At 45.4% G+C, this 21,316-nt stretch overlaps 1 protein-coding gene across 1 annotated transcript in view; it reads right to left on the bottom strand.

Annotated features, from left to right (window-relative positions):
- The window catches only part of LRRIQ1 (leucine rich repeats and IQ motif containing 1), a 251,675-nt gene that overhangs the window by 142,294 nt on the left and 88,065 nt on the right, over nucleotides 1–21,316 (bottom strand). Inside the window, exons 15-16 of the mRNA XM_059683729.1 lie at nucleotides 11,707–11,886; nucleotides 6,271–6,714 (exon numbers count right to left, since the gene is read on the bottom strand). Coding sequence (XP_059539712.1) covers nucleotides 6,271–6,714; nucleotides 11,707–11,886 — 624 coding nt within the window. The remainder of the gene's footprint in view (nucleotides 1–6,270; nucleotides 6,715–11,706; nucleotides 11,887–21,316) is intronic.

Raw genomic sequence — 21,316 nt, 5'->3', positions numbered from 1 at the left:
TCATATATGCCTTTTATTATGTTGAGGTATGATCCTTCTATTCCTACCTTGCTGAGAGTTTTTACCAAGAAAGGGTATTGGATTTTGTCAAATGCTTTTTCTCATCAATTGATATGACTATGTGATTTTCATCTCTCAATTTGTTTATGTGATATATCACGTTTATTGATTTGCGGATATTGTACCATCCTTGCATCCCCGGGATAAATCCTACTTGGTTATGGTGTATGATCTTTCAGATGTATTGCTGGATCCGATTTGCTAGAATTTTGTTGAGTATTTTGGCATCTATGTTCATGAGGGACATTGGCCTATAATTCTCTTTCATTGTTGTCTTTATCTGGTTTTGGTATTAGGGTGATGCTGGCTTCATAGAATGAGCTGGGAAGTGTTCCCTCCTCTTGAATTTTTTGGAACAGTCTGAGGAGGATAGATTTTTAGTTCTTCCTTCAATGTTTGGTAAAACTCCCCTGTGAAGCCCTCTGGCCCTGGGCTTTTGTTTGATGGAAGCTTTTTGATGACTGCTTCAATTTCTTCCATAGTTATTGGCCTATTGAGATTTTTAGAATCTTCCGGGTTGAGTTTTGGAAGATTGTATTTTTCTAGGAATATGTCCATTTCCTCCAGGTTGTCTAGTTTGTTGGAGTAGAGTTGGTCATAATATTTTTTTAAATATATTTTATTGATTTTTTACAGAGAGGAAGGGAGAGGGATAGAGAGTGAGAAACATAGATGAGAGAGAAACATCGACCAGCTGCCTCCTGCACATCCCCTAGTGGGGATGTGCCCGCAACCAAGGTACATGCCCTTGACCAGAATCAAACCCGGAACCTTTCAGTCCACAGGCCGACGCTCTATCCACTGAGCCAAACCAGTTAGGGCTGTTCATAGTTTTTTTTAAGAATTCTATATATTTCTGTGGGGTCTGTTGTTATTTCATCTCTTTCATTTCTGATTTTGTTTGAGTATTCTCTCTTTGCTTCTTGGTGAGCCTGGCTATAGCCTCATTAATCTTGTTTATCCTTTCAAAGAACCAGCTCTTGGTTTCATTAATCTTATGTATTGTTTTTTTGGTCTCTATGTTATTTATTTCTGCTCTAATCTTTATTATCTCCTTCCTTCTGCTCACTCTGGGCTTTTCTTGTTGCTCTCTTTCTAATTCTTTGAGTTGTAGAGTTAGATGATTTACTACCATTTTTTTTTAAAATATATTTTATTGATTTTCTACAGAGAGGAAGGGAGAGAGATAGAGAGTTAGAAACATCGATGAGAGAGAAACATCGATCAGCTGCCTCCTGCACACCTCCTACTGGGGATGTGCCCGCAACCCAGGTACATGCCCTTGACCGGAATCGAACCTGGGACCTTTCAGTCCGCAGGCCGATGCTCTATCCGCTGAGCCAAACCGGCTTCGGCGATTTACTACCATTTTTTCTTGTTTTTTGAGGTAGGTTTGTAGGGCTATAAACTTCCCTCTCAGGACTGCTTTCATTGTGTTCCATAGATTTTGGATTGTTGTGCTTTTATTGTCATTAGTTTCCATGGTGTTTTTAATTTCCTCTTTGATCTTATTGGTAACCCAATCATTATTTAGTAGCATGCTATTCAGCTTCCAAGTGTTTGAGTTTTTTGGACTGTTTTTGTTGTAGTTTATTTCTAATATTATGCCATTGTGGTCTGAAAAGATGCTTGGTATGATTTCAATCTTCTTGAATTGGGGGAGACTTTGCTTGTGAGCCAATATGTGGTCTATTTTTGAAAATGTCCCATATGCACTTGAGAAGAACGTATATTCCGTGGCATTGGGGTGAAATTTTCTGAAGATGTCAATTAAGTCCATCTGATCTAGTGAGTCATTTAGGATTGCTGTTTGTTTGCTGATTTTTTTATCTAGAGGATTTATCCAGTGATGTCAGTGGTGTGTTTAAGTCCTCTACTATGATTGTCTTGTTGTCAATCTCTCCCTTGATATCTTCCAGGAGTCTTTTTTATGTATTTGGGTGCTCCTGCATTGGGTGAATATATGTTTATCAGGGCTATATCCTCTTCTTGTATAGATCCCTTTAGTATTATGAAGTGACCTTTCTTATCTTTTGTTATGGCCTTCACTTTGAGGTTTATTTTGTCAGATATAAGTACTGCTACCCCAGCTTTTTTTTCATTTCCATTTGTCTGAAATACATTTTTCCATCCCTTCACTTTCAGTCTGTGTGAGTGCCTTGTTCTGAGGTGGGTCTCTTGTAGACAGCATATATATGGGTCATGTCTTTGTATCCATTCAGCCACTCAATGTCTTTTGATTGGAGCATTTAGTCCGTTTACATTTAAAGTTATTATTGAAAGGTACTTGTTTGTAGTCATTTCTATTTTTGTGCCTGTGTTCTTTCTTACCTTTTTATTTCTTCTTTTTACAGCATTCCCTTTAGCATTTCTTGCATTGCTGGCTTGGTAGTGATAAACTCCCTTAGCCTTTTTTTGTCTGCAAAGCTCCTGATTTCCCCTTCAATTTTGATTGATAGTCTTGCCAGATAGAGTATTCTTGGATTCAGTCCTTTGCTTTGCATCACTTTGTAAATTTCTGTCCATTCTTTTCTGGCCTGATGTGTTTCTGTTGAGAAATCATTTGATAATCTGATGGGAGATCCTTTGTAGGTAACTCTCTGTTTCTCTCTTGCAGCCTTTAAGATTCTCTCTTTGTCATGTACATTTGCCATCATTATTATGATGTGTTTTGGTGTGGGTCTTTTGGGGTTCATCTTGCTTGGGAATCTCTGTACTTGTGTAACTTATTTCTTTCCCATATCTGGGAAGTTTTCTGTCATCATTTCTTCAAATAGATTTTCTAATCCTTGTTGCTCTTCTTGTCCTTCTGGCAGCCCTATTATGCGTATGTTACTTCGTTTCATGTTGTCCCAACACTCCCTTAGGCTCTCCTCCTGCTTTTTAATTTTTTTCTCCAGTTGCTGTTCAGATTGAGCTTGTTTCTCTACCTTATCTTCTAACTCTCTAATTCAGTCCTCTGCTTCTTCTAGTCTACTGTTGAAACCTTCCATGGTGTTTTTGATTGTAGCTATATAACTTTTCATTTCTTCCTGATTCTTGCATAGGTTGTTGATTTTCTCATCCATCCGGTGAATCAATTATACAAACATTACTCTGAATTCTTTTTCTGTCATGTTGCAAGCTTCAATTTCACTAATTTCCTTTCTTGGCGACTCCTTCTTTTCTCTCCTCTGGGGATTGTGTCGTCTCCCCATTCTAACTACCTCCAGAAGTTTCAAACGTCGAGTTGCGTGGGCCTGGGCCATGTGCAGTGGGAGCTTCGCACCACCCTAGTGTCACTGAAGAGCTCTGACACTAAGATGTGTGGTTGTCATGGGTTGGTGGGAACCAGGCTCACTCAGAGTCAGCGTTACCAGTGCTCAGTGTGGCCTCGTGTGCGCACTTAGAATCAGGGACCCCGCCTGCACCATGCAACAGAGACCTACCCTGGAGTGTTGAAAATCAGAGCCCCCTAGCGTGCACCAGGAGTCAGAGTTCCCCAAGAATCGAGTATCAGAGTCTCTGTTGCTTCGTGTGGCCTCGCATTTAGAATCAGGGTCCCTGTGTGCACATGCACCAAAAATTGGAGTCACTGGCTTAGTGTGAATGTGCTGGAAATCAGGGATCCCAGGAGCAGATGATAAGAAACAGAGTCAAGTCACTGCTGCTTAGTGTTGCCTCTCGCCCTGAGAATCAGGGTCCCGGAGCCCATGCTGTGGGGAACAAGTTCCCAGTGTTCGCGTGTTCCCAGGCTAAGATTCCTATAGCAGCACTGAGGCCTGGGCGAGGGGTGGGTCTATCAGTTACTATGACGCTGCCCGCGAGCCTGCGGTGAGGGGGATGGGCTTTATTACTCACAGTGATCTGCTGCCGGGATGTCTGGATTCTTAGTGTCTGTGGGTCTGTAGCTGTGGTCACAGGTCTCTGTCCCCAGTGGCTGCAGGGTCCTGGTTTGCATCTGAGACCACACTGGGTGGTGCTGAGGCCAGGATCCTAGTCTCAAGCAGCTGTTTCTCAAGATGGCATGGTCTCTGTGCCTGCGCTGGCCGCCCAGGAGTGTCCGCGCTGGGACCAGGGCTCCGCCGTCTAAGACTGCCTGGTTTAGCAGCCCCTTAGAAGACCTGCAGAATCTAACTGTCCCTAGCTCATACAGACACACACACACCACACACATCCACACACTCCTCTATCACTCCCTCGTGCTCTCACACTCTCTCCCTCCCTACCTTCCTGCCGGTGGCCATCTTCTCATTCTTTTTCTTTAACAGCAACTTAGAGTGGATGCAAGTGCTTCTCATTCTTGCATCTGAATTTTTCTTCTTGCTCTGTAATAGCAAAGCTTATCCAATTTACACTTTCCCTTCAAGGGCTTATATTTGGTTCAGTTTCTAGTTGGCTTCCTGCTTTTTTTTTAAGCAATAAATTTGGGTTGTGATAGTAAGCCTCACTTGGAATCAAGCCTGTAGGTCTCCCTATCTGAATATTTCTAGAATAGCTATCACTTTGCATACCAGAGACTGTGTTCATTTATAGAAAATAACAATAAATGTCACCTGATTATTTAATCTTCTAGTAATATTTTATAGCAAGATGTATTATTCTAGTAATTTAACTAATACAAAACTGAGGCGTGCAGAAATAAATCACATTGAACAATAAAGAATAACTCAAATATCAAAGCATAGTATACTTAGGGCCTCCCTTGTCCTGTGCCTCAGATATCATAGCATATTACACAGTTCACATGGAACTCAGTTTCCTTTAAAATAGGAAGGGATCCCATACTCATGAAGCAGCTACTTCCACACATATTTTTTTTATTTAATTCAGAGAACATACTCTTTGTACTAATTGTTGGAAAATCATCCTAGCAATTGCCTCTGTTCCTCTCTGTATTGTTGCCTTACATTCTGATATCATTACTGTGCTTTTATCATCCACTCGCTCGAATAAGATTGTGAATTATTTAAGGGCAGAGATCATGACTTGAGCTTGTGTTTCCCTGTCATGGTGCCTAGATAAATACTCAAATGCCATCCAGTCCAAATGACTGTGATGAGAGAGGCCCACCGTTGCTGGAGACCTCTGATTTTTATTTAAAGGACCTCACTTGTTCTGCGCCTTTACAGAGGGGTAAGTAGGGGCTGAGGGAATTTGAGGAAACCCAGACAGAATTCTCCTCCTAAAAGATTTTGCTAAGCTGGCACCCAGGACCACTGGGCATTTGTGCAATTAAAACCCAGACACACAGCAATAAAAAAAGCACTGGTCTCCTACTGCTAATGCCTGGGGATCAAACCCCAGACTGCAGGAACTCACCCCCGCAGTCAGGACCGGGCCGCTGGGTGGACCTGGGCTGGTGCTCCTAACTCTGGGGAGAGGGAGACTTCCCGTGGCTGCAGGCTAGAGGCCCCAGACTCCACACCATGCACCCGAACAGGTCCACAGCACAGGCTGGTCAGCAGAGCGGCTTCTTCACCTGGGATCGTGGGGTGGCTTAGCCTGGCTTGTTCACCCCAGGATCATGGGGAGGCCTGGCCTGGCCTGTTTGCCTCGTGATCGCAGGCAGCCTGGCCTGGCCTCTTTACCCCAGGATCATGGGGATGCCTGGCCTGTTTGCCCCATGATCACAGGGAGGCTTGGCCTGGCCTGTTCGCCCCATGATGGGTGCCGGGCTGGGGGGCATGGACCCGGGCCGCTGCTTGGTGCCGGTGCGCACACAAGCGGCCATGGGGCAGGAACATCTGCTTGGTGCCTGTGCCCGTAGGCCCGGAGTGGCTGGGGGTGTTCTGGGACCCCGGCGGCTCAGGGCCTAGGTGCGGGCCTACAGGCTAGGAGTGGCCTGGGTCGCAAGGATGTTCCCGGGACCCAGGCCGTTCAGCGCCTGTGTATGCAAATTAACCCGCCATCTTTGGTGGGTTAATTTGCATATTCTCCTGATTGGCTGGTGAGCACAGTGGAGGGACGGTCAATTTACATGTTTCTCTTTTATTATATAGGATTAAAGGCAGAAAAACTAGTCAATTAAATCAGAATCTGCCACAAGTCAATCAAATTAATCTGTGCTATAATTAATAATGTGTGTACATTATAAGAATGTAATTAAGGAGATTAATATAAAATATAATAATGATTTAAATCCTTTATCAAGTTATTATTTGGTAACACTGACTAAGATTAGCTATAAAAAATATACACTGTAAAAGAAAAGTTATCTATAAATCTTACATTTCTTCATAATTTTCAATATTTGGGTGATTCTTCAGCAGGTAGCTTGTCATCTCTGTTTCCATGAATGGGATTCTTTTGGTGGGGATATCGCTTGCCTTGCTGTCTTCTCCTTTCTGGTCTATTATTTTTTCCTGATTCCTCCCTTCCATATCTTCACATGAGTTGGTTAAAAGGGAATGATGAGAACCAGAGTCCATCCGTTTTTTAGAAATAGCTGGTGAGTCAGGTTTATGTTTGTTTGCACAAGAGTGAAGGACTCTGTTTTGCAGTGTGCTGTTACTGTCTATAGGAACCAGATGACTTTGCTGTGCTTCTGATTCACTTCTGTTGGCGATACTTACATCTCCGAGTTCATGTGCATATCGATATTGATTACTAAGTGCCATTAATTTCTTAAAATGATGACAGAGATTTTCTGCAGCATCCAAGGTGAATATATTTCTGAACAAATAATGACAATAGTTAATAACAAGATTATATCTGCACATATCTAAACTTTTATAGGTTTTGAAATTTTCCCTGCATGGCATGACATGAACATGAAACTTTACTATGACATTCATTAAAAACTTATTTCTGGTTGCTTAGATAAAAATTTATATCATTTCTAACAAAATTTGAAAATATTTGTTTAGTTAATATAGATCTGTCAATCCAGACAAAATATCTGGAAGTTTTAGGACCATTTTTATTCTAGGTATTTTTGGTACAAATGAATGAGAAAAATCTATGCTTTTCCTACAATAAACATGAGAAATTATGGCTGCCTAAATTTTGAGAAGTTATTTATGAAATATAGTTAAAAGTACTTTCTACATTGACACTTGCCATGTAAAATATTTGTATTGGACTTTTAAACAAAGAACTTCTATCATGGGAAAGTTTATATTCCCATTTTTATCTGGAAAAATAATCCATTCCAGAGAAAAATCAAATACTTTAAGCTATAAATGGTTGTGATTCTCTTGAACAATTGTTGGATTTCTGACATATTGAGATTATAGTTTATGTAAGCAATCAAACTTTCACTTTGCCAGATTACAGCTCTCAATAGCAAATGTAAAGGACTTTGCATTTGTATAAGCCTTATTTTTTGTCTACATTTTACTTATCTTCCTTTATTTCTGTTTTATTATTTGTAATTTTACTTACTTCAAATATATATTTTCTGTATATGCCCCCAAGCTGCCTTAAATTTATTCTGAAACAATGTAGGATATAAAAATATGTATAAAAATGTTATCAATAGCATACAAAATAAAAAATATTTCCTAAGATGTAGAGATAATTAGATAGTCCCTATGAGCACAAAAGATTAGTTGTTAATATGTGCTCCTCCAATATCTTTTTGATATTTTATATTTAATTAATTTTGTTGGTTAATGATGCAGAAAGGTTCAATTTAATATCAGAATATCAAATGCTTATGGCTAGGCTTTAAATTTACCACCGTTTATGATCAAAACATAAAATACAGTCTATTTTCCATTTTCAATGCTAATGACAATAAATTATCCAAAGGAATTTAGAAATATAAATTTCAACATGAGGGATGTCAAGGATCACTTTGACATGAAAATTGTACATTACCCTACATTCACAAGAAGATATAAATTGAGGTTTATGCAAACATAAATCAAAATAACCTTAGTATTTGTTCAAAGTAAACATTAATTATGCATGAAAATTTGGATTATTTTGAAAGCTATGAAGTTACTTTTTAATATGAATAGACTATATTTTAAAACATTTAAATAGAAAAACTATCTCATATAGATGAGTATGTATGAAAGTACAAATATTAATATTTTAATAATATAATTTCATAATTAAGACATTTGGAAGCCCATATTATTGTTCCAGTTATAATGAAACCTCATCATAAGTGAAATAGGAGATCATTTTCCTTTTTATGTTTTCTGAAGCAATGCAAATTAGAAAAAAGTTATAGAAAGATCATTTGTAATTCATTCATAATAATGCATTCAAAATTTGGGATGGGAAATGAGTTTTCTTTTTTGTTATTTGATTAGGATTTTACTCTGTTTCTGTACCCTGAATATGTGCATGTGTGGACTGCTTTTCTCCACCATGCTCCCCTAATACACTATATAATAAAAGCCCAGCGACTGAAACAGCAGAAGAACCATGGCCCCTTTCCCAAGCTGGCCCCATCCCCAAGCAGGGCCCTCTACCTCGATCAGGGGCAGGGCCGGCCTGAAAACTGCCCACAGCCCATCTCCCTGGCCGGCCCCGCCCCCCAGCAGGGACTACCACCCTGATCTGGGACCCCCATCAGGGCAGGCCAGCGGGCCCCACCTGTGCACTGGGCCTCTATCCTATATAATAAAAGGGTAATATGCAAATTGACCCTAATGGCAGAAGGACCAGAACAACTGCTCAATCAGTCACTATGAGGTGCACTGACCACCTCTTGGTCCCTTTCCCCAGCCAGCAGGCTCCTATTGCCCAATGGCAAACGGGGAACCAGGGGTGGGTGGCAGGGGATTCAGGCAGGTCCAAGCCAAGTCCCCTGCCCCACCAGTCACCCCACACAGAGAGCGACATGTGGCGGGGAAAGGGCCAGCGAGTGGATGGGAACAGGCAATCTCTCAGTCCCTTCCCTGAGCCATCAGGCTCTGATTGCCCGATGGCAAATCGGGAACTGAGGGTGGGTGATGGAAGGGGGCGGGGCCAGCTGCGGGCAGCCAGGGAAGACGGCCCTGATCGCAGGCCAGGCCTAGGGACCATACCCGTGCATGAATTTCATGTGCCGGGCCTCTAGTAGAAATATAAAATACTAGAGGCCTGGTGCACAAATATCATGCCTTGGTGGGGGTCCCTCAGCCTTGCCTGCAACCTCTCACAGTCCGGGACCCCTGGGTTCTTACCACCCGCCTGCTCGCTGCTCCTTACACTCGGCTCGCTGCTTCTTAATGCTGCCACGGAGGCGGGAGAGGCTCCTGCCTCTGCCGCTGTGCTCACCAGCCATGAGCCCGGCTTCTGGCTGAGTGGCGTTCTCCCTGTGGGAGTACACTGACCACTAGGGGCAGCTCCTGCATTGAGCGTCAGCCCTTTGCTGGTCAGTGTGCATCATAGCGACTGGTTGTTCTGGTTGTCCCGCTGTAATGGTTGCTTAGGCTATTATTATATAGACTAGAGGCCCAGTGCACAAAAATTTGTGCACTCAGGGGGAAGGGGGGTTACCTCAGCCCGGCCTGTGCCTTCTCACAGTCTTGGACCCCTCGGGAGATAATGCCCTGCAGGCTTAGGCCTGCTCCTGGGTGGCAGAGGGCAGGCCCAATCCCTAGGTGCAGCCCCTGGTTGGGCTCAGAGCAGGGCCGATTGGGGAGTTGGGGTGCCGACCCCTGTCATGCACAGAGCAGGGAGGATCAGGAGGTTGCGATGCCACCCTCAGTCACACTCAGGGTAGGGACAATTGGGGGGGTTGGGGCACCGCCCCCTGTCACACACAAGGCAGGGTCGATGTGGAGGTTGCAGTGCCACCCCGTCACCCACAGTGCAGGGTCAATCCAGGGGTTGGGGCGCTGCCCCCTGTCACGCACAGAGCAGGGCCCATCAGGGGGGTTGGGGCTCCTTACCCTGTCACGCACAGAGCAGGGTCGATCAGGGGGTTGGGGAGCTCCCCCCAGTCATGCACAGAGCAGGGCCCATCAGGGGGTTGGGGAGCTCCCCCCTGTCACGCACAGAGCAGGGCCCATCAGGGGGGTTGGGGCTCCTTACCCTGTCACGCACAGAGCAGGGTCGATCAGGAGGTTGGGGAGCTCCCCCCAGTCACGCACAGAGCAGGGCCCATCAGGGGGTTGGGGAGCTCCCCCCTGTCACTCACAGAGTAGGGCCGACAGGGGAGTTGGGGCACCGCCCCCTGTCACACACAGAGCAGGGGGGATCAGGGGTTTGGGGCGCCGCCACTGTCACACTCAGGGCAGGGCCGATGGGGAGGTTATGGCTCTACCCTATCACACACAGAGCAGGGCCCATGGGGGGGGAGGTTGGGGCGCCGCCCTCTATCACCCACAGAGCAGGGCCGATCAGGGGGTTGGGGCGCTGCCACTGTCACACTCAGGGCAGGGCCAATGGGGAGGTTATGGCTCTACCCTGTCACACACAGAGCAGGGCCTGTAGGGGGAGGGAGTTGGGGCGCCACAACCTGTCACACACAGAGCAGGGCTGACCAGGGGGTTGGGGCACCGGACCCTGTCACACACAGAGCAGGACGGATAGGGAGGTTGTGGCCCCGCCCCCTGTCACACACAGAGCCACAGGGCGATCAGGGGGTTTGGGCGCTGCCCCCTGTCATGCTGATCCCGGTGCTGGGAGGCCTCGCGGCTCCGCTGATCCCGGTGCTGGGAGGCATATTACCCTTTTACTATATAGGATAGAGGCCTGGTGCATGGGTGGGGCTGGCTGGTTTGCCCTGAATGGTGTCCTGGATCAGGGTGGGGGTCCCCACTGGGGTGCCTGGCCAGCCTGGGTGAGGGGATGATGGCTGTTTGCAGCTGGTCACACACCCTTCAGGGTGGGGGTCCCCATTGGGGTGCCTGGCCAGTCTGGGTGAGGGGCTCAGGGCTGAAGCTCCCAACTGCTCCTTTTTTTCTTTCTTTTTTTTATTCTGGGCCAGCTTTAGGTCTGGCTCCAGCTCTGAGGCCTCTGCTGCTGCTGAAAGCAGGTATCTGGTTTGTTTTGGTTCTATAATTGAAACAATGTAAAACTCCAGCTCTGAGATCCCGGCTCGCTGAAAGCAGGTTTCTGGAGTTTTGTTTAGCTTCTATATTTGTTACAATGTTTCTTAAACTGCAGGCTCAGAGTCTGGCAAGGCAGGCGGGGTACGTTGGAGTCCTCCGTCATTGAAGCAAGCAAGCCTCGTTAGCTTCAAGCTGCCTGGCTGCCGGCCGCCATCTTGGCTGGCAGTTAATTTGCATATCGCCCTGATTAGCCAATGGGAAGTGTAGCGGTCGTACGCCAATTACCATGTTTCTTTTTATTAGATAGGATGTGTGATACCCCTTGTATATATAAATATTATCTATATTGTAAAACTTGCCTTACTCCATTGCAACAATTTATTTATCTAATTTTCTCTTATGTTATTCTGATTGTGTGTTTTATCTACAATAATTGAATAAATTTATAATTAATTGATTGACTGTATAAATGTTTACATCTTATGTTGAAACTATCCTCATGCGTTATTTTATTTTACCTAATATTTTAACTTTTAAAAAACATTCAAAATAGATATTGATATATTTCAAACAATGTAAAGATGATGTCAGATTTTTAGAAGGGAGACGATCCCTAAAACACACTGTTCTAATCCAAAAAAGGTATGATTATATTGATGAGAATATTTTTAATCGTATGTATAAAATGCATTACGTATTTTAATTAAGGTAAAGATAAGAGTCTTACCCTTTTCCAGTAACATAGTTTTCAATTAGTAAGTTGAATTCTGTAATCTGGGACTGACAAAGTAACAGGAAACGTCCTAATTCTGATTGATAGTGTTCTTCAATGTGGCTTTTTGAACAAGAGTCTCGAGTTTCACCATTGAGGATTCTTAGAGCAGGTAATATTTTAAGTAAAGAATGCCTATTGAAAACATAAAAAAATATTGAAAAGGAGCATTTATTTCTAAACAACCATATGCCTATTACTTAAACAATACAAGCACAGAGTATATCGTGGACACTGTCACTGTTTTGTAGAGAAAATAATATTATTAATTTGTTTTAAACTGTTCTGATCCAAAATACGTTTTAGAGTTCTTTACATTTAACTGTTTTCTTCTAAATACAAAAGTGAAATTCAAGAAGTTGGAAATGATCTGGGAATAAATAAAAGGTTGCATTATAATAATAATAATGCCAGATGCACTCTTTTATAAAGAAGATAATTAAAATAATCTTACTGAATGTTGCTGTTTATTTGAGAAATAAAGGTGAATTTTGGTTGTTTTTCTTAACAAAATAGAATGAGTGTAGGCTAAAACAGAGGGGTGGGGATTGCCATACTTTTCATGATCTGGGAAATCTAAAACTATGTTATTTATTCTTTCAATTACTAAGGATTATATATAATAATATTAGTAATTTATAACTAATTTGTTGTATAATAATAAATAAACAAGATATGGGTATAAGTCTATACCAAACCAGGTCTGACAGCAAAACTTCCAACAAGCCCAGTCATTTTGAAGTACTCCCCAATCCTTTCACAAGGAGAGTGCAAGCTTCTTTCTACAAGGTTTTATTGGTGGTCACAGGGGCAAAAAGAACATCTTGAATAGTAAAACTCCTTAGCTAAAAACTCACAGTTCTTTTGAGAAAAAACTACTGGACTTTGAAAAAAGGTATCAAAGAAAACTAAATAAGTGGAAAGCTGTTCCATGAAATTATGTTCATATATAAGAAGATTGAATATTGTCAAGAAGTCAGTTGTCCCCGATTTGGTCTTCAGATTCAACACAACCCCAGTCAAAATGCCAACAAGATATTTTGAGGACATCAATAAATCGTATCTAAAGTTTACATGAAGAAGCAAAAAGACCCAAAAGAGCTAACTTAATATTGAAGGAAAAGAACAAAATTCATAGATTAACACTACCTGACTTCAATATTTACTATCAAAATACAGTAATCAAGAGAGCGTGGTAGCATTGGGAAAATAATAGACAAATAGATCAGTGGAACTAAAGAAAAAGCCCAGACTTAGACCTGTGCAGATATCATCAACTAGTCTTTGACAGAAAAGCAAATGCATACAATGAAGAAAAGATAAATGGTCCTAGAACAACTGGACAACCACATGCAAAAAAAGAAAAGAAAAATAAAAGAGTATAGACACAGGCCTTAAAACTCTTCACAAGCTCAGCAAGATGGCGGCTGGCAGGACCGCCGTGAGGGAGAGGGTGTGACTGAGTGAGGGAGTGAAAGGGGTGTGTGTGGACGTGTGAGGTGTGGGCATGTGTGATGTGTACATGTGTGTGTGAGGGACAGTTAGATCTCACAAAGTCTCAGGAGCTGGCAGACCAGGCTCTCCTGAACAGGGAGCCCCTGCCACGACTGTGGGCACTCCCCAGGCTGCAGGGCTTGGGCACGGAGCCCATACCATCTTGAAGGGGAGAGCAGCCTTCACTAGGAACCCAGCCTCACCATCACCCAGACCGGCCTTAGACACTGCCTGGAACCCTGCAGCAACTCCGGTCAAAGTGGTACTCCCTCGCCTGCAGACCTGCAGACTTCAGGACATCCACCTCATGGTTGCTGGCTCCAGGGCCCCTCAGGCACACAGCTCCAGCAGAAGACACTGTGACTTCCCCCTCTCTGGCTTCCGGCTTCTGGACACTATGGTCATGCTGCTCCAGTGGTGGACTCCATGAGTTCACCTCCATGGCAGATGGCTCCAGGATCCCTCAGAGAGTTGCTGAGGGTGCAACTCTCCAGCCAAGGGCACATGGCTTTGGCTGTAGAACCTGTGACTACTACTTCCCTGGCCTCTGGACCTTGGGCTCCTTGGTGAGTTGCTAAGTGTGCGCCTCTCCAGCTGAAGTCCTGTTGTTTCAGCAACAGATTCTGAGATTCCCGCATCCCCAGCTGCTGGATCCTGGACCCCCTCGTGATTCATAGGGTGAAATCTCCCTGGCCAGAGTCTTGCTGACTCATCCACAGACTACGGGACACTGGCCTCCCACTGTCATGGGCTCCGGGACTCTCACCGTGACTTTCAGAGAGATGCTATCTCAGCAAGAGTCACACCACACTGGCAAGAGTCATATTACCTCAGCTTCAGGCCCTGAGACCCCTTACTCCTAGGCCATGGATTCCAAGATCACACACAGTGAAACCTCAGTTAACCCTTTGATGTTTCTCTCTGTCTTTCCCTTTCTCTTCCACATTCTCTAGAAATCAATGGAAACATATCCTCAGGTGAGGATAAAAAAATAATAAAGAAATGTCATATTCTATGAAAGACACATCTTGAAAATGCCTAAATAAAGTTGTCCTTTTTTCATGGTGAAGGGACTGGAGTCCGTGTTGATGAAAACACCTTGGTGACTGTGGTGACTGGCAGTGGCTGCAGCAGCGGGGTGATGGGGCTGGTTTCTTCCCCTGATCAGCCCAGTCGTCTCCCACAAAGGGAGGCCAGACTGCGGCTTAGGCCCGCTTCCCAAGGGGAGCAGGGAGCGGGCCTAAGACATCAGTAGGACATCACCTGAGGGCTCCCAGTATGTGAGAGGGGGCAGGCTGGGCTGAGGGACCACGCCCCCCCCCCCCAGTGCATGAATTTCGTGCACTGGACCCCTAGTATTTTAAATATTCACCAAAGTCCCCAGTCAAGTTTTCATCAAGACATGACTGTAATGTCAAAATAACTTATTTAGTCATAATCATAAAATGCCAGGTATGGCATAATGATGTTTTTGAGGTGTGATAATAAAGGGTGTTGAAAATTAAGACTGTATTGTTCAAACAACTTTAAAAAAAAGATGCTCTAATTCTATTACTGTTCCTGCTTCTTTAGTTTAAATTCCCCAAATTATAGGAGAGCAAACATAAAGCTTCAATAACTTGACTGAAATAGTCCTTGAGAATAATAAACAGTTCTAATTCTTTGTGTTTCAAGCAAATTTCTGCTAGAGTGCACCTGAGGAGTCGAGGAATGCAATATACCAATGACAGGCTCCAGTCTTTGAAATAGGTGTATCTTCTAAGGAAAGTTAACAAAGCAGACTTTCTTATTATAAGTAGCATTACTTAGGAGGTAGGTAAAGCTGACTTTTTTTTCCTAGGGTATAGTCATTTCTGGTTAAACACACAAAGCTTTTCACCAGGATCCTGGACCCTCAGTGGTCATGCCAATATAGTAACACCTATGAGACATTCCTAAGCAGCCACCTTTCAGGTCTCATTTTGGCTAAATTAGCAACTGTCAACAAAAGAAAGGCAATACTCACGCTGCTAACATGAGACCCACCAAGCCTAACATATCTATCCTTTATCTAAATCACTGTAAATCCATGGGATGGGAATTCAAGGCTAGATCTCTATGTGTGCCTTCAACCCTGCAGGTATTGTTTCTGAAAAGATTGCCCTCGAGTTGCTGCACCAGTGGTGCCAGGGACACTTTTTAAAATACAGAGTCTTCAGTTACATCAGACATGTACTGGTGGATCTGGAGGAATCTACACTAATAAAAGAGAAAGCTGCAAATTAACCATCACTCCGCTACACCCACCAGCCAATCAGGAGCGAGTATGCAAATTAACCCAACTAAGGTGACTAAGGTGTCAGTGGCCACGGTGCTGGAGTGAGCAGGAGGCTTGGGTTGACCCTGGCGATGGAGGAAGCCAAGCTTCCCGCCTACCCTGGCTGGCCCTGGGCTCTGCTCAAGGCTACAAAGTTTCAATTATAGAAGATAAATAAATCCCAGATACCAGCTTCCAGCCCACCCTGGCCTCTGCTCAATGAGGCACTGAAAAAAGAAAGAAGAGAAAAAGGAGAGGCTAGGAGCTTGGGTCGCCGGGGGGCGTGGCCAGCCTGAAAACGGTGATCAGCCTCTCACACAAGCTGGCCAGGCACCCCAATGGACCACCACCCTGATCTGGGATACCCTTCCGGGCAAACCAGCTGGCCCCCACCCCTGCACCAGGCCTACATCCTATCTAATAAAAGAGAAACATGGTAATTAGCCGTACGTCCGCTACACTTCCCATCGGCTACTCAGGGTGATATGCAAATTAACTGCCAGTCAAGTTGGCGGCCAGCAGCCAGGCAGCTTGAATGGAACATGAGGCTTGCTTGCCTCAGTGACGGAGGACTCCAACGTACCCCGCCTGCCTTGCCAGCCTCTGAGCTTGCAGTTTGAAACATAGTTACAAATATAGAAGCTAAACAAAACCCCAGAAACCTGCTTTCAACCAACCGGGATCTCAGAGCTGGACTTGAAACAGTGTTTCAATTATAGAACCCAAACAAACCAGATACCTGCTTTCAGCAGTGGAGGCCTAAGAGCTGGAGCCAAGCCTCAGAGCTAAAGCTGGCCCAGAATAAAAAAAAGAAAGAAAGAAAGAAAAAAAGGAGCGGTTGGGAGCTTCAGTCACCCGCCAGCCTGAAAACAGCCCTCAGCCCCTCACCCAGACTGGCCAGGCACCCCAATAGGGACCCCCACCCTGAAGGGTGTGTGACCAGCTGAAAACAGCCATCATCCCCTCACCCAGGCTGGCCAGGCACCCCAGTGGGGACCCCCACCCTGATCCAGGACACCCTTCAGGGCAAACGAGCCTGCCCCACCCATGCACCAGGCCTCTATCCTATATAGTAAAAGGGTAATATGCCTCCCAGCACCAGGATCAGCAGAGCCGAGAGGCCTCCCGGCACCGGGATCAGCATGACAGGGGGCAGCGCCCAAACCCCCTGATCGCCCTGCGGCTCTGTGTGTGACAGGGGGTGGGGCCAAAACCTCCCTATCCTCCCTGCTCTGTTCGTGACAGGGGAAGGCGCCCCAACCCCCTGATCAGCCCTGCTCTGTGCCTGATAGGGGGTAGTTCCCCAAACCCCTGATCACCCTGTGGCTCTGTGTGTGACAGGGTGCAGCGCCCCAACCTCCTGATCGCCCTGCGGCTCTGTGTGTGACAGGGTGCAGCGCCCCAACCCCCTAATCGGCCCTGTTCTGTTTGTGACAGGGTGCGGCGCCCCTACCCCCCCCATGGGCCCTGCTCTGTGTGTGACAGGGTGTGGCACCCCAAACCCCTAATCCGCCCTGCTCTGTGTGTGACAGGGGGCCGTGCCCCAACTCCCCTATCGGCCCTACTCTGTGAGTGACAGGGGGAGCTCCCCAACCCCCTGATGGGCCCTGCTCTGTGCATGACAGGGTACAGAGCCCCAACCCCCCGATGGGCCCTGTTCTGTGAGTGACTAGGGCAGCCCCCAACCCCCTGATTGGCCCTGCTCTGTGCGTGACTGGGGGTGGCACCACAACCTCCCCATCAACCCTGCCTTGAGTGTGACAGGGGCCGGTGCCCCAACTCCCCAATCGACCCTGCTCTGAGCCCGACCAGGGGCTGCACCTAGGGATTGGGCCTGCCCTCTGCCACCCGGGAGCAGGCCTAAGCCAGTAGGTCGTTATCTCCTGAGGGGTCCCAGACTGCGAGAGGGCACAGGCCGGGCCGAGGAACCCCCCTCCCCCCGAGTGCACAAATTTTTGTGCACCGGGCCTCTAGTCCTATATAATAAAAGGGTAACATGCAAATTGACCCTAACAACAGAACAACTGGGAATGACTGGTCACTATGACACACACTGACCACCAGGGGGTACATGCTAATTGCAGGAGCTGCGCCCTGGTGGTCAGTGCACTCCCACAGGGAGAGCTCTGCTCAGCCACAAGCCAGGCTGATGGCTGCTAGCACAGCAGTGGTGGTGGGAGCAGTGGTGGGAAGTTTTATTTATCTTCCTACCTCCTCAGCAGCGCTAAGGATGTCCAACTGCAGCTTAGGCCTTCTTCCTGCTGGCAAGTGGACATCCCCCAAGGGCTCCCGGGCTTCCAGAGAGATGTCTGACTGCCAGCTGAGGCCCAATCCCCTGGGGAGAGGGCCTAAGCCAGATCCCCAGAGGGGTCCCAGACTGTTAGAGGGCACAGGCTGGGCTGAGAGACCCCCTGAGTGCACAAATTTTTGTGCACCGGGCCTCTAGTCTCTAATTATAAAATATAGCCTTGTGCACCTTACAGAATAACAACCATGGTATTAGGAATGAAATAGACTACAACACATTATGCTAAAATCAGAGATGCTCAGGTTAAACTCAACTCTGGAATTCTAATCATTTAAAAATTGTCTTTAATTTTTAAGAAAAATAAAGCTTTCGTGAAAAATAACAAAACCTATATATCAATGATGTTAGAAGAATTGGCCAGAAAATATGAGATATTGTGGGCCTAGGTAGTTATATTACATCTAGAGGCCCAGTGCACGAATTCATGCATGGGTGGGGTTCCTGGGCATGGCCTGTGGGGATTGGGCTGACATTGGCAGCCCAATGCCGCCTGCTACTCCTGTTTGCCACTCCCACTCATCCTGGCCCTACTGCACCTACTACAGGCTCATGCCCAGTTAGTCCCAATTGGGAGAGTGTTGCGCCACCACAGCGGTGCTCGTCAGCCATGAGCCCTGCATCTGGCGCCCTCAGCCCGGCCTGTGACCTCTCAGAGTCTGGGACCCCTCTGGGGATGACCACCTGCTGGCTTAGGCCCGTTCCCGGGGGGATCAGGCCTAAGCTGACAGTCAGACATCCCTCTGGCAGCCTGGGAGCCCTCGGGGGATGTCCACTTGCCAGCGAGGAGCAGGCCTAAGCTGCAGTTGGACACCCTTAGCGCTGCTGAGGAGGCAGAAGAGGCTCCCACCACCACTGCTGTGCTGGCAGCCATCAGCCTGGCTTGTGGCTGAGCAGAGCTCCCCATGTGGGAGCGCACTGACCACCAGGGGGCAGCTCCTGCATTGAGCATCTGCCCCCTGGTGGTCAGTGTGTGTCATAGTGACCAGTCATTCTCAGTGGTTCTGCTGTTAGGATCAGTTTGCATATTACCCTTTTATTATATAGGATAGAGGCCTGGTGCATGGGTGAGGGCCAGCTGGTTTGCCCTGAAGGGTGTCCCAGATCAGAGTGGGGGTCCCGTTGAGGTGCCTGGCCAGCCTGGGTGAAGGGCTGAGGGCTGTTTGCAGGCTTGTCAAGCCCCGCATTGGGGACCCTCACCACATGGGGGTGTGGCCAGCCTAAGTGTGTTTTCAGGCTGGCCACACCCCCTTCAGGGTGGGAGTCCCTACTGGGGTGCCTGTCCAGCCTGGGTGAGGGACTGATGGCTGTTTGCAGACTGGCCAAGCCCCCCAGCAGGGACCGTCACCCCATGGGGGTGTGGCCAGCCTGGGTGAGAGGCTGAGGGCCGTTCTCAGGCTGCCCACAGCCCTTTCGGGGGGGGGGGGGGGTCCCGCAGGGGTGCCTGGCCAGCCTGGGTGAGGGACTGATGACCACTTTCAGGCGGGCCACGCCCCCCAGCGACCCAAGCTCCCTGCCTCTCCTTTTCTTTTTTCCTTTTATTTTTCAGCGCCTCCTTGAGCGGAGGCCAGGGTGGGCTGAAAGCAGGTATCTGGGATTTATTTATCTTCTATAATTGAAACTTTGTAGCCTTGAGTGGAGCCCAGGGCCAGCCAGGGTAGGCGGGAAGCTTGGCTTCCTCCATCGCCAGGGTCAACCCAAGCCTCCTGCTCACTCCAGCACCGTGGCCACTGACATCTTAGTTGGGTTAATTTGCATACTCGCTCCTGATTGGCTAGTGGGTGTAGTGGAGTGATGGTTAATTTGCAGCTTTCTCTTTAATTAGTGTAGATAGACTAGAGGCCCAATGTAAGGGCACCACGGCAGCCTCCTCTGCCTCTGCCTTGGGCAAGGCGGCTTCATCCAGAAGGTCATCCCTAAGGACGTCTGCTCTAATCAGCATATTACGCTTCTATTATTATAGATGATCTGTTCACTGATTAACATTGTCATTAATTCTTTTTAATCTTTACCTGAGCATATGTTTATTTATTTTACTTAGAGAGAAAAACAGATAAAGAAAGAGAGAGATCCTTGCCTCCCATATGCGCCTCAACTGAGAATTGAATCCAGAATCTAAGCATGTGCTCTGACCAGGAATCAAATCTTCAGCTTCCTGGTGTACAGGATGATGTTCCAACCAACTGACCCACCCGGCCAGGGCTGCCACTGATCTTATATAAGTGGCATGAAAGTTTTTTAGAAAAATATTCCTGTGAGACTGAAATTAGAGAATCCATATCAAATATACGGAAGAAACCAGTTTTCTATTTTAAAATGTGAAGATAAAATAAAGAGCCACTTCACCAAATAATCTAATACAATCCTAGAGAAAATATATATAAGAATTTGCTTTTTCAGATTAATGGATAGATCAAAATTTTTACCCCCAGCATATTTTATTTTAACTAAACAAATGTTTAAGCTACAAACAAAATAATTAAAAATAAATAAATTCAAAAGTAATAGTAGACATTAGGTGTGCAGTTGGTGCTATGTGGAATCTATTCTGATGTTAACTGAAACCACATCATCAAGAGACAAAATGGTATAGTATTTATCATCAAATATTATATTTTGGACATGGTTATTGACATAGATATTACTAAGTTAATACACCATTTTAGCTATAGGGAATAATTCTAGAGTTGGTTCAACAGGGCTTGAATTTTTACCTTTGGAATATTTTAATATTATATTTATCATCTTTATATATAAAAAAGTTACCAAATGATTTATATTAGTCAGAATATTTCGAACTTCTTTTGGATGTAAAAAATTCATTTGCTTGGGAACTTCACAAGTGTGACAACATCTTGAAATGTGTGATTTATATAATAACTAGAGTGGAGTTAGTCTTTTACTTTAAAATATTTTTTCTTTAATTTTTTTTAAATGAACAGTTAGTTCTCAGATCTGTAACAGTAGTGCATGGATTGACCTTAATTAAGTTCAAGTGCAGCCTTATAGGACTCTATGATAAATATATTAGAAAGTACTGTAACAAGTCTTTTCACGTATAAGAATACAATGTATCTCAACATTAGTTTTGCCATCTGGGTTCCTCTTGGTCAAGGGCTGAATCAATATTTCATTTAGTGAAAACTGCCTGGTAAATATTCTGTCACTTAAGAAGCTCTATTAATCATTAATGAATGAAACAAATTCCCAAAGGAGATTCCAAACTGAGTCTGTGGTTTAAGTTCTAAAAAGAGATTTTTTTTTTTTAGCACATCAGTTTTGTCCCTGCTATCGTTGGCTAGACATGAAAGTAAAAAGCCAATTGGGAAAATCTACAACTAATCCCTTTGTTGGTATCAAAGGGTTATGTAAAGTTCATTAGAACATACTGGTTAAAGTTTGAGTTGATACTTGCATTAGCAAATCCATATTTTATAGATTATGAGATATTAAAACCTTTAGATAAATGA

Source organism: Myotis daubentonii, chromosome 2 (assembly GCF_963259705.1).
Source record: "Myotis daubentonii chromosome 2, mMyoDau2.1, whole genome shotgun sequence".
NCBI classification, from domain to species: domain Eukaryota; kingdom Metazoa; phylum Chordata; class Mammalia; order Chiroptera; family Vespertilionidae; genus Myotis; species Myotis daubentonii.
This window is presented reverse-complemented; position numbering and strand designations above follow the sequence as displayed.